Genomic DNA, 14,184 nt, shown 5'->3' with positions numbered 1-14,184 from the left:
TCAGGTTATTAGTGTTTCCTAGGAGCTTTCAATAAGAGGAATAGGTTTGTCATATCTCCCTCCCACTCGTGCTGGTGCAATCTAATTTAAATGACATCTTGTAGAAAGAGCTGAAATATTTTTTAGCCACAAAAGTATTTCATCCTAGAGAAAATAAATTAGACATCATGCTGTGTCCATGTGCACATTAAATCTCTTCTGCACTAAAGCAAAAGCCATTAATAAGGTCTGTTTTCATCCAGAGCTGATTAGTAGCCTCCTAATATTCCACCCTGCCCACCATACTACTTTTTAAAATACCACACTTCATTGTGCCTGTTGAAGAGCTTGAAGGGGCTGTCATAGCCTGCAGTATAGAAGAAGTCTTCATGGAATGGTTGGCCTCTGTTTCTTAAGGTTCTGGCCAAGACTTCAGCTTCATCAGCATATTTCTCTGGGGAGGCAAATCCACCAAAGGACCTGGTAGAAGTGAAAAGGTTGTTTTGTTAAAGAGTTCATGCCCCTCCTTGCTTATTTTCACAGAAGGAAACTTCAGGCTTGCAAAGCATGTGGTGTTTGAGCACTCCTGATGCAGTTTGTAGTTAGTAGGTAAATGGTGCAGAGCTAGATGTCAGGGGGCGTGTGGTTATTTGTGCTGTTTTAAAAGGTAGGATTTAAAAAAACGACAAAACTTAAGTTGCTGGCAATGCTCAGAGCATTAGCTGACACAGATTGTTACCTGTGACGTTAGTACATGCAGAGGGGGGAAGCGTAGCTTCATGTGCTTTTCCTGTAATAAATAACAGCCTTGCAGGTTTTGTGGGTATTTGGGATTATAAATAAAGGGGGCTGGAAGAGTAATTTAGATGTTCTGTAGCACAGACTGTGCCCAAGAGCAGAGGATTCTGTAGACTGTGTTTCTATAAAAACCCACTCAATGCAATAGTGAAGAGTCTGCTAAATAATCAGTGTTTCTAAACTTGGTCATTTCTCTTCGTTCTTAGGACACTTAAGAAAGAGTTTTAAATGGTCAGGTTTTTGCCAGTGAAGGCTCTGAACAGCAGGATATATCCACAACTGTAAGAAAGAATAGTCCAGACTTAATAGATGAAGCCATTTCAGTAGCAGCCTTTGTTAGTCAGCTGCGCTGGTGCTGCTTACCGCACAAAGACAGCTGCTGCCTTGCGCTCCTCGATAAACACATCTGAGTCGGTCGGCTGTGGTGGGGAGTCCTGATGTTCAAAAGGCACAAAGAAAGAGATCTTGAAGTCTGCGCAGCCAGATTTTATCAGACATGTCACTGGTACAGTCATATCAATCTTCATTTCTAGAGGAGAGGAAACAAGTTGTCTTGAGTGGCAAGGAAAGACAGTGCCTGGGTGCTGCTGCGAAGGGTGGTGCAGAAGTATCCTAAAATCAGATACCAAAGCAGCCTCACGGGTAGAATGGCCTAACGGAGGCACAAGATTGTCCTACAGCTCATCTACTCTCTTATGCTATTCAGCTTAATCTCCCATTTGTGCTTCTTGCAGTTCAAAACCTGCACGTTGTACCTTTTTCGTTCTTCCCTTGGATGTAGTGGAAGAGTTTCCAGAAGCCCTGGCGCATCGCCTCCTTCTGGGTCTCTCCCTGAATGACTGTGCTGACCCACTTGGCCGTCTCGTACTGACGCAGTTCATAATCCTTCGCCTGAAAGGTAGCAAAAGTCGCAGTGACCATGAGATTAGTATAGAAGGTTATGTAAATTAATAGCTATTTTTTTCAAAATAATGAAAACATTGTTGCAGCAAGATAACGCTCTTTGCATACTCTAGGCATGCCCCTGACTTCAAACTATTTGATTCCTCCCTTGTAAAACTATGCTGTTCTCCCTTAGGCTGAGCTCCTCAAAGCTTACAAATAGGTGTTGCTCTCCCGCTTTGCAACTACGTGTGAACAGTGTCTATAGTAATGCTTCCCAGAATTGATCAGGCTGAGAATCCCAGCTCTAGCTCAGCTCCACAGAGCTCCCTTCCTCTTGATTTTAGCACTTACCGTCGTCTCCACTGAGCTCCAGCGAGGGGACTGCAGATCCAGGGACAGAAATGTTTGCTTGAAGGATTTGATCATCTTGCCGGAGCTGAAAGACACGGGTCTCTCTTCAATCAGTGCAGTGTAAACGGGGTAGAAGACAGCGCTGGGGCTTTTCTGCCTGATGTCAAATAGCTTTTCCTCAGCCTCTGGTCTCAAACCTTTTAACACTTCCTGAGAAGTGACTAGAAAAGTTAAGGGAAAAGGCTGGTGATTTCTAAAAAGCAGTTGTCTCAAGTTGTGAAAGACCGGGATTCCACTGCTTATCCCCAATGATTCAACAACCAGGGCTGAAATCCTTTAAACCCTTGAAGGAGAGAACGAAGACCCAAGAAGCACCAAGCTGCCTTTGCTTCTCGGTGAAATGAAGGCATTTTCTGGCTGAAAAACAGAAGATTGAGGTCCTGCAAGTGGGAGTTGTGTGGAAATGTGTAAGTAAAAAGGACTTGAGGACTTCAGCCAATTTGCGCCTCAATGAAAAGGTATTTGTGTTGATGGACACTCTGTCATTGACTGTGCTCATACCTTTATTGGGCCTCATAATAGCAGATACCTTTCTTAAAGGCCTTTAGCCCCAGAGGCCTGTGAATAGATGAGATATTCTGTATTTTTGAATGTGTAGCCACTTTCCTAGGTAGCCTTCACATGGAAGGAGGAAGCCAAAAACATGGGAACATTCCACTTCCTCTCGCTGTCCCGAAATCAAGCGAAAAAAAATGAAAATTGCTATTGTAATTATCACATCTGGTTAAAAGTCTTGAGATTCTAGGCGCCTTCGTTTATGATTTTTGTCATTAGGAGGTAGATTGTAGACCTACATCCCCAGAAAGTCTCTTTTATCTATTATATTACAATGCCGTTTGTACTTTATATTGCAAGGACAGCATGTAGTTAATTGAGCAGTTGTCTTGATTTGTAGATGGTGATACATTGTCAGAGTATAACTTAATTGTTTCTTGGGTAACAGAACAAACTTTGAGGTTATTTTTCGTTTCTCCTCAACTGTCTATAGCTGCCCACACAAAAAGCGGCTGCCCTGTCACTCGTGGCTCTACTTTTTCCATGGACTTTTATTATTAAAGGTGCATTGATGCAATTCACATCATGTCCCACCCCCAGCGGTACAGTCTTTAAGGTGTATCTTCTTCAACGTGATGTTTGTGAATGGCTATTTTTGTAAAATCAACTGCCCTGTGCTACCTGCCTGCTTTCATACCTGTTTCCATTTTCTTATGTGGATTATTGGTGAAAACTTAATCCCAACCTGAAGATACAACATCTTCAGTAGTCTGCACCAGAAGGACAGTTGTATTTCAATACACTATTTGCCAATAGGATTTACAAATCATCAAGGCTTCACAAAAAAGTAGGAACCCAATCATTTGTTAGACACAAATTAGTGCAATTGTACTGAAACCACCTACAGTAATTTATTTTATCTGTTGTCATTTTGAAGGCAAAGACGCTGTGGCTTTGCTGTCACTGCACTCTGTTTCTTCTTGTTACAACTGGATAGAAAACACATTTCTCCATGTGCTCCCTGGGTATGTGAGAAGGCAGAGAAGTCAATGTTCCTCTGTTTCAAGGCACGCTGCTGTGGTAGCTGTTGTGTGAGCTGCTTTGTCTCTGTACCTGCTGATTCCAACCCCGTCCTGACACGTTTTCCTAACTGCTGGTTAGATCTCTCACAGCTCTTGTCTTTTATAACTTTGTGGCCGGTACTGTGGGTGACTGAAATATTTTTGAATTACATAAAACAATGCTTTAGAGGTGAGGGGGATGAATGACAAACTGACAAAGATCCTCCAAATATTACAGTTGAGTTCATTTTTAGGTCTACAGTAAAGCTTAGCTTGGAGATTTCTATCTTTTCATACAAATATAAGGGTGTCCAGGCTTTTTTTGCAGCTGTTAACACATGGCTGAAAGGACAGAGAGCATCTTCACAGGTTATGCTGACGCAGGTGTAGCCAGAAGGTGCCATCCACAAGCTGCTAATTATATTAAAAAAGCGGAGAAAATAGATATACTTACTTTTTAAGCTGGCCTTCTAGCTATCGCAGTCTGTCCCTGTGAGGCCACACATACTCACAAGATGCTGCATGTCGGTGTTTAGTTTAATAGTTTCGTCAAACTCCGCCCATGCCGCAGCCCCTTTGGAGGGTGATGCTGTTATGAAAACCAGTTTATCGCAGCCTTCTCCTCCGTTGGGTCTCGTTGGAGAGCTCCCCCGCAAATGCCGAGAGCACCACCTACTACTGCCCGTGGGCACGTCGCGTCCAGCGTGCGATCTGGCTCCATAAACAATTTTGCACTCTTGCGTAACTTCCCCGAGGTTTCCATGGCTTTGCGCCTACTTATGTCAGGGTCAGCGGCAGTTTTTTGTGCTCTTGGGAGAAAGAATTTCACAAATATAAGGTTTACAACCAGACTCAGATTACATGAAAGTGATGGTACAGAATGACAGGTTTTTCTTGCTTTTTATTTTATCCTTGGGGTAACATGGTAGGTAGAAATCTGGCTGCAAACTAAGCTAAGACCATCCTCCCGAGATTTCTGCTGGCATGTTATGAAAGATAGACAGTGTTCTGTAACAGCTGGCTGTTTTGAGTGGCATTTGAGGCTAATTAGCCCTTGATATCTGCACAAAGGGGTTATACAAAGCTATTGTGAAATTCTGTCCTGCTTATAAAACACAAAGTGAAGCTGGGCTCTTCATTTAACCTGCCGCAGCTCCAGAGATATTTAGGCATCAGTACAATAGGGCAGATTAAACTTCACAGTTTGAGTTCTGAGGGCACCTCCTGTGTTTGTTATGGCTTGTGCAAATTCCTTGCAGCCAAATTCAGCTAAATCCTCTGGCACATTTGAAATCAGTAGCCGGGAATGACTTTTAATGCAAATTTGCTTGCAGAGAACTTCCATCAGGGTGCTGTGTGATATGCTTCTATTCTAAAAGGGGAATAAAAAAGCCCCAGAGCATGCCAAATAGCAATTGTAAACTTATTTCTGAAGCTACAAAGCTCTCTAAAGCCAGAGAAGTCGGGTTGTGTAAAAAGTGCTTTACTAATGGAGCCAGTTGGAACATGCTAAGGCCTGAAATGCAGAACCAGTTCTCTGTGCTTTGTACTTTTCTTTTACAGAGTAAACTTTCTCTCAGTTTTACGTATCGAACAGGAAAATCACCTGGGTGTTTTGCAGAAGCAGAAGCTGCTACTTGCTAGTCTGGAGCTGCAGGCACGCAAAGGCACCTGCTTGTGGAAGGTCAGCTATTACTTTATCACCTTTGCATTCCTGTCAAGTGGGTACTAGTAATTATTTTCTCCAGGGTAGAGAAGACCGTGTAAAAAACTATACCCAACCGCAACAGTTCGGCAAATCTTAAGAAATTTACCCCAATCACGATTGTGGCAAAGTATTGCCTTGAAAGGGGGCAATAAACACAAGCTTGCTGTGAATTCTCATTTTGTTTCTGAAGCAGAGAAGCCCAGAACAAATCTCCAGTCAGTCTGTGTGTGTGCAGCTGATGTCCCTGACAAAGAGCCAACTGTTCCTGCTGGAGCAGCCCGAGGCTGGAGAACAATCCGCTGTGTTTTACCCAGAGCTTGTTTTCCAACACTCTTGTTTTTCGCATATACGTTGGGAGAACATGTCAACAGTTAGAAGAGACAGTAGGGCAGGCATGAGGACATAGATTCTTTACATAACTGTTGTAGAACCTTGGGCTCCCCCTAGCTTGCAGAACACATGACAGGGAAGTTCAGCAGTATATGTATACTGATAGTTTGCCTGGCTGTCTCTTCTGCACGGGGAAAAGCAAAAATGGGCAGTAATATAAATACATTTCTATATAAATGTATAATATTCTGTACCTCTAATGTAGTTTCTGCCCACAGCGGAGCCTTAAATGTACTCATTAAATGAATTACTCTCAAAAATAGTCTATGACACCTCTGTTTAATGTCATATATATGTCTGGGGCTCAGCTGGTGTTTTCTAGAATAGCTGACAAACCCGTGTTGTTCTGTGCTGTTGCCTTGAACTCAAGGAGTATAGGCAGGGCACAAACACATAAAATCACTCAGTTGATGGCTTAACTTTACGATTTTCAGCAAGCACTTCTGTTTAGAACTCTGTAATGAGCTTGTAATTAAGTAACGGCTTTTCAAGCTGGCAGCTTCTGTTGGATAAGTATAAGGACAAGCCTGTGATATGATCACTTGTGATTTCCTTTTTTCCTCTCTATAGATCTGCCTATAACAAGCCCAGACAAGACCTTAAGCAATATGCTATATAGCAAAAATGTTTAATGTCTGCTTCGTGGCAGCATCATAATAGCTGTTGTCAAATCCATGCGTGTTTTAGAGTTGCCTTTATCCCTAAAGGCAAGCGCTGGCTGCTTGTACAAAAAAGGTGACTCTTTTCCACTGCCAGGATTGGAAAAGCCTGGGGAAAAAAATGTGCTTTACAGTATGGTTAATGGTAACTTTGAGTCATGTTCTTGTAACAGGCAATTCTGTAGCGTAACATGAAAAAATTGTGTGTTGGGGACAGAGAGGGATGTGTGTGTCTCCAGTCTGGTTGCTCAGGTGTTCAAACAAGTGGTATCAACACAAATGCTCCAAGCACTTTTGCGTATCTGCCTAAGCCTGTCAGACTATCAGTTATCCTCGCGTTGGACAGCGATTTTGATTTAAAAGAAAGGCTCTTCACATATAAATGGCGTTTGCTGTTGCAAACGCGCCTTCTCAGTTGATGCAGAGAAGGCCTTCACAACGAAGAAGTTGAGCGTGTGATGTTACTGTAGCTGCGGTACGTAATAGTCTGGGGCAGCAAAAATGTCTTTATATGTTGCTAGATGAACCGTGCTTTTCTGAAAAATCATCTCCCAAAAGAAGCCTCTTATCTCCTTGCTCTGAAAAAAGAGAGAGCCTTCTAGCAAATTTCATTGTATATCTTATTCTCACTTCCAGCAATGAAGATGAAGAGGCATAAGCATACTGTCTTCTGAAGAAGCAGTTTGGTGTGCTACAGTACTGTTCCAAGGAGATTCCATGTTATCCCTTGCAAACTGCAGAAATGAAATCTCTGCCGTAGCTCCGAGGAGATGGTGTTTAGACCTTATGCTCTAACCTACCCGTTTTACGTCAGCACACCAATTTGTCACCATTGGATTGGTCTTCAGCCAAAAATCATTCGCTTTCTGGAAGTGCATGTGTGGATTCTGTGCACGATTCCAGCTGATTCGTTACAAACGTCATATGAAACTATCACATCTCCCTGCTACCTTGAACAGTTGACTCAGCGACAGCATTACCTAAAATCTAGCTAAATGAGTGACTCCTTGCTCAGTTCTGCAGAGATTGCATGGAACTGGCTGCTCTTGACCAAATAAAAGCTTCCTACACCCAACACCACTCCAGAGCATGCTCGACTTGGCATTTTCCAAGATTGCTGTAGGTCACGTTTTGGAATCAGGTTTGGAGAACTAATCCTGAATTAATTCTTCCTTTCAGCTACCATGAAGAACCTTTCTCAACCTTCCTCTCTTCTGTCTGTAGATCCCAGAGAGAGACTGGAAGCTTTCTCAGCTTTATAAACTGCTTTGTACTCTTGGCTTCTTTCCAGTATAAGGGTTATTTTTAATATGGCTCTGGCTATCAACTGAAGCCCACAAGTCTCAGTAAACTTCTTTAACCAGAATTAATCCTTAACTAAATCCACTTTGGTCCCCTCCTTCCCTCCCTCCCTACCTCTCATTCTCAGCTTTCTCCAACCTGTGTTTCCATATGGAGTCCCAGGGACCTGTAAATACGTTCAGAGATGATGGAAACAGGCCCAGAGCATAGGACTAGCATCTTAGAGAAGTGTTAAAATGCTCTCCTAAAATAATAATATCTTGCACTTTCTCCAAGAAGACATGAAGAGATAACTGAAAAAATGGTGAGCTTCTTGCTAGGGGTGTCTCTATCGTGATAGCTCTTCAGCAATGTGAACTGAGGACCACTTCTGGTACACACTGCATGATGTGAAGCAGAACGAGGAATCCATTTTTGTAATGGATTGCCCTTGTAATCTTATTGTGAATGTATTTATCGACATGTAGACATTAGCGATGCATGGCTGTAGGGAAGTGTTCTCTTTCTGGCCTGTCCATCCAACTACCGACCTAAACATGAGGGTTTGCCTCCTAAGCTTCTTCCTGCATCAGTATGGATCATACCTGAACTTCTCCTGTCTTCTGGAAGTGGGGATTTGGGGAGTGGATGTGGGGTTTCAGTGGGCATTTTTGTTGTTTAGGTTATGCAAGTATGACCTCCAGAGATGGATTCTTTAAGGTGTCTGTCTCCTTTCTCAAGATGAGCCAATGCTGCGTTCTGCAGCAGGTGGCACTGTTGGTTGTGTTCAGAGGTGAGTTTTAAATTTACTTCAATTCAAAAGTCCCTCAAACTCTCTTGCTTGCCAGCAGTCGCTCTGCTGCACTCATGGATCCAGTGTAGCGTGATAGTTCTATTTCTGAAGCTTTACATTTGAATATACTCTATTATCAGTGGATTGTTAATAGGAAGATTAAACATTTAAGCATCTTGACATCTAGAAAATTACAATCTTGTCATGTTAAACATCTTTTATGCAGCAGACACACCAGTCTCAGTCTGAATGTCTGTGTTAGGACAGTTAAGAAAATCCTAAATTAGGAAAAACTTCCAGGTTTTGCTTAGTTCTAGAAGGGTTAAACTGGTAAGCTTCCAGGCAGAATTGTATCCAATTTAACAGTTTAAAAATCAAATTTAATATCTGACATGTCACTATTTCTTTTGATTTTACACCTTTAGATTTGGAGCAGAGAAAAAAAAGTAGATGTTCTACATATGATATCATGTCAGCTTGTCAGATTACGGTCTTCCGAATACCAGCCAGCCATAATTTTACAAAATTTGATCATTTTCACAGGTATTTTTTAATTTTAGGCTTGGGTACTTTGTTCTGAAAATAGACTTGGGTCTGTCTTTGAAAGAAAATTACATCTGGGTACATTTATTTATTGCAGAGAGAAACAGAAGCAAAACTACAGTTTGATTATGCCCAACCAGAACATGGGAGCTTGAGAAATGGGAAAATCCAGTTGTCAAAACTGTGTATAGGTGGAGAGAAATGTGATTTGGGGAAAGGAGAGGTGAAAGGCAGGGTGGTGAATTGTAGTCAGTGTAGAAAATATTGGAAGTGTTAACACAGCAACAAGAAAAGAGTCTGGAGGGCCTTTGGCTTTAGCAGTCAACCCACCTCAGCAAGTCAGTTATTTGAGTAATGGAGTTCTTAATAGGTATGTGAATCCCCTGTGTTGGGACGTGGCAACAAGAAAGTGTTTGTAACTTCCCTACTTGAAATTACCATATGGAGTTATTTATATAAGCTTTTGACATTCATGTTCTTTTTTTTTCCTTATAGAAAAAGTGCTTAAATCTATAAAACCGTATTTTTATTCCTATGCCTGTTCTGGGAAAATAGCAACTGATTTTTGTTGTTGTTTTCGCTGGTGTCTTTATTATCCTCTGAGCTTTGGCACCACTGACGCTTTACTGCTTATTTCAGGGGTAAGTGGGAAAACACTTTTCCAATCACCACACAGCATGAAGAGAGTAATTATCCACTGTATCTGGTAGTACTGCTGAACTAGACCTATGCTGTCCTTCAGACTTCCGTGGAATAACTCTTGTATTGGTTTTGGCTAAAGCACTGTTCTTTTTCTTTCTGGTAATTGTTTAGGGCCTTATCAAGGTAAATATCAGAGTCTTAGAATCTTTACCATCATTTTCTTAATTGCATTCCCTCCAAAGGTAAGCAAAGACTGCCCTGAAACAGGAAACCCTCACCCGAGGGCTGGGGGAGAGGGACAGAGGCGGTGAGTGGAGTCAGAAACAGCGATTATGGCTTTGAAGGACAGTCCCAACCCTCAGCCAGCACTGAATGGGGCAGGTGATGGGCTGGGGCAATTCTAAAATATCTCTGACCTACTGTAAGGTTTTAACCCCTGCTAGGCAGCTCTAAACCACTGTATATCTGTTCTAAATTGCTCTTAAAGTCCTTTAATTAGCTTTGATGAGCTCTAAGGACCTCTGTATTGCTGCAGTGAGGCAATTGCCTCCAAACAGATGTAATTTGCACAACTCTAAGTGGTCTCTAAACCACTCTAAACCTCTTCTAATCAGCTCTAAACTGCCACTAAAAGGCTCTAAGCATCTCTAACAATTTATTACCACCTTTAACATGCTTTAAACTTCCTGTAAATAGCTCTAAAGATCTGAAAAATAACTCCAAATTCCTCCAAAACTCCTCAAAAGCACATCAAGCAGTTCTGAGGAGCTGTAATATCCATTCTTAAAAGTGCTGGGGTCCTCTAAACTGCACTAGCATCTTTCTAAACTTCTTCTAAGCACCTTTCAGATTCATCTGATCTTATCTAGAACTTTAAACTCCTCTAAAGACCTCTAAAACTCAAATATGCTCAGAGATGCCCCTCCAAAATAGATTTGAGGCCCTGGATCTTGCAGGAGAGGTAGGTGAGGATGTGGTGGAAAGCCCGCCCATGAGGTCACATAGGAAGAGGCAGTTGGCACCACGCTTCCAGACCGCCTCTGATAAGAAAGAAATAAGGGTAATTATAGTAGGCGATTCCCTTCTGGGAGGGACAGAGGGCCCAATATGCAGAGTTGATCCTCGTCATAGGGAAGTGTGCAGTCTACCTGGAGCCTGGATCAGGGACATCACCAGGGCAGTCCACAGCCTCGTGCGCTCAACAGACTACTACCCACTGCTGATCTTCCAGACAGGTAGGGAGGAAGCTGCATCCCATCATCTGAGGGGAATGAAGAAAGATTTCAAGGCCTTGGGACGGTTGGTGAAAGAGTCTGGGGTGCAAGTTATTTTCTCTTCCCTCCTTCCGTTTTGGGGTGATGCCATGGGATGGAAGAGAAGAATCCAGTCCATAAATGCTTGGCTACGAGACTGGTGCTACAGGCACCAATGAACCCATTTGGGTTCATTGTAGTTGCAACTAAAATGTATTGAGTACTGTCCAGGGGCGGATGAGGAGCGAGTTGAGAGTCTGTGGGTGACAATTAAGGAGCAGGCTAGCAGGGATGATACTAGTGTGGGTGTCTATTACGAGCCACTAGATCAGGGTGAGGAAGCTGACGAGGCCTTTTACAGGCAACTGAGAGCAGCCTCACAATTACACTGCTCTAAAACACATCTTAACAGCTTTAAAACTCTTCTAGCCAGCTATAAACAATGCTGAGAAGCTATAAATTCCTCTAAAACCTCCATCGCTCCTCTCTGAAAGTCCCCTAATCAACACCAATATCTAAAATTCCTCCACACCCCTTTAAGCAGGTCAGATGCTTCCAAATAGGTCTCAAACCCCTCTCGGTCTCCTTGCAACTGCTCTAGAACTCGTATCTGCACTTCTGAAACTCCTTTTTAGAGAAAAGGAAGTCCTTAAAACTGCTCTAAATACTAAATGCTCTAAATACTGTCTAAATACATCTAAAATGCCTCTAAATATCTATGGTACAACTCTGAACTCCTCTACACAGCTCTAAAATTCCTCGAAAGAGCTCTAAGCAGCTCTAAAACCCTTCTAGACCGATCTGTAACTCCTACAAGCTGTTCTAAGCAGCTTTTAACCACTTCGAGGTGCTGTAAAACTTCTCTCGTGCTGTCAACAGCACCAAGTAGCTCTAAAACTCAAAGTACTCAGAAAATCTGAAGTAAAGGACTTCTAGAGCGAGTCCAGTGAAGGGCCTTGAAGATGGTCATGGGATTGGCTTACAAGGAGAGGCTTGGGGGGCTGGGACTGCTCAGCCTTGAAAAATAAAAGTTACCCATAGGAATGGAAGAGCATAGAGAAGAGGGGATTTCTGAAAGAACGATATGAGCCTCAATTGAAAGAAAAATACATGCGCTTTGCGAGAACCTGTTAATAAAGCCAAACCCCAGAAAGTGATGGGTGTGTGTAAACATCCCACAGGGAGAATATTTTGGAGTGGAGGAGGAATGCCACAAACCCAAATCCTGAGATTATTATGTGAATACATGAAAAATGTGCTCCCGGAACACACAACAACTGGGGATTGTTTTCTGTCCTGCAGCACTGGATGCTCTCATAACATGCTCGAATGGAAGATCCGAAAGTGCATACTGACGACAGAATGTTTTATTACCCCTGATTTTTGGATAGGTGTAGAAAACCCAAATTATTTTCCTCAGGAAGCAAACCAAGCCTGCAGGTAACAATGGCAAGGAATAGAAGAGCTAAATATGACCTCTGCTTTACAAAGGAACAGAGATCAATGGCTGGCTTATTTCTTCAATGCCACAACTTTTAAATTTGATGCAGATTTGAGACCCTGAGGGTGAAATGTGCATATTTGTCACTTCGGAGAAATGCAGAGATGTAACATGAGTTGGAACTATCCTGAATGCTTTTGACATGCCCTCTGATGCTTGTTTCCTTTACAACAAGGCAGTGTGGGTTTGCTCCCTCAGCATCACGAGCCTTTCAAAATCCTTCTCCTTCAATGGCACTAAACTGCAGAAAATGTGCTTTTCTTTCTGTTGCACCATGCGGTGGATGTGTCACTCTAGCAGCCAGCTCCAGAAGGGCATTTTGACGCTGCTAATCACAGCAGTGGACAATATAAGGGGAGCTGATCTTCTCTGAGTTGCTTCAGCTGCAAACACACTCTCATTATTTTCAGCCATCAGAAAAAAGATAACCCTTTCTTTTTTTCGATGGTGACTTGTGCCTGGGCAGAAATTGCTGGAATTCAGAGAACTGTTCTCCAAACGCTCCCAAGTCTCCCGCCCTGATGCTCTGCAGTGCTGCTGTCAGCCTGGAGATGAGAAGCTCCACAGAGACCTTATTCTGGCCTTTCTGTACTTAAAAGGGGCCGGTAAGAAAGATGGGGACAGACCTTTTAGTAGGACCTGTTGTGACAGGACAAGGGGTGATGGAGGGCAATTCAGGCCAGACACGAGGAAGGAACTTTTTACCATGAGGGTGGTGAGAGCCTGGCCCAGGTTGCCCAAAGAGGTGGTGGATGAACCATCCCTGGAGACATCCCAGGCCAGGCTGGACGGGGCTCTGAGCAACCTGAGCTGGTGAAGACGTCCCTGCTCATGGCAGGAGTGGCACTGGGGGAGCTTTGAAGGTCTCTTCCTACCCAAACCATTCTGTGATTCTGTTCTGGCCACCTTGGCAATGATGGATACCCTATGGGTGCCATCCCTCCAGCAAAGTGTGTGGTAGAGCTTGGTGTCTCCTCAAGCTCTCTTATCTCTACACCCTATTATTTATTTTTAAAATTTTATTTATTATTTTTAAAAGCTTGCAGAGAGCGACTAATAATCCAAAGAAGCCTTCGCTTGTAGACACGACTTGCAGAGTGCGTGTTATGGGAGGCTGATGTAACGGGACATGGAAGGCAGGCAGGGGCAGTGAAGAGCCGCTTTCTGCGCCCGGCTGTCAGCTGATGCCGCTCCCTCCGCCCGCTCAGCGCTTTTCCACATCCCGGCACTGAAACGCAGACGCTGGAGCTGAGCCGGGGCCTCTTCCCTCCGCCTCTTCCCTCCGCCACAGCTCACCCTCGCTTGGCCGGTGCTGCCCGCAGGCCCATGTCGCTGTGCTGGGGGTGACAGCGTGAGGCGGCCCATCTCGGAGGACATTTTGGGGCCGTTTCTCTGCAAAAATTGGTCTCCTTTCCAAAAGTGTTCTGTCTTCCAAGGTGGTAGGCGATAGCAGGTGTGTGCTGGACAATATGCTATAGATGGGAAAGGAAGTATAAAATAGAAGGTGTCGCTGAAATGTAACTGCGGCTGGTGCTCCCAGTCCTCTCCGATGCCAGGGTGGTGCTGGCTGAAATAAGCTGCTCTTTCAGCAGCAACAATGAAAAGATAATTCTCTCCTTACCAAAATAACACCCTTGCAAAGTCCACTTCTTCTGAACTTTGCCTGTCTAGTTTTGCTGTTAACAGAAGTTAGTTGAAACTCCGCTTAAGCAACCATGGGAATAACAGAAGTTAATTGAAACTCCGCTTAAGTAACGATGGGAATCATGTTTTTGTCTTTCTTTT

The 14,184-nt window shown here is 43.3% G+C and overlaps 1 protein-coding gene across 1 annotated transcript; it reads right to left on the bottom strand.

Moving 5' to 3' along the window:
* Positions 1-284: 284 nt before the first annotated feature.
* Positions 285-2,088, bottom strand: HEBP2 (heme binding protein 2; the record flags this gene model as incomplete). The annotated part of the gene is made up of 4 exons (XM_080348657.1): positions 285-459; positions 1,141-1,306; positions 1,533-1,668; positions 2,014-2,088. The coding sequence occupies 4 exons, from the start codon at positions 2,086-2,088 to the stop codon at positions 285-287; spliced, it is 552 nt and encodes a 183-aa protein (XP_080204783.1).
* Between the last annotated feature and the right edge of the window lie 12,096 nt (positions 2,089-14,184).

Source organism: Nesoenas mayeri, assembly GCF_963082525.1.
Source record: "Nesoenas mayeri genome assembly, chromosome: 8".
In the NCBI taxonomy this organism is placed as follows: domain Eukaryota; kingdom Metazoa; phylum Chordata; class Aves; order Columbiformes; family Columbidae; genus Nesoenas; species Nesoenas mayeri.
The sequence above is the reverse complement of the archived record's forward strand: the minus strand, read 5'-3'. Positions and strand labels throughout refer to the sequence as shown.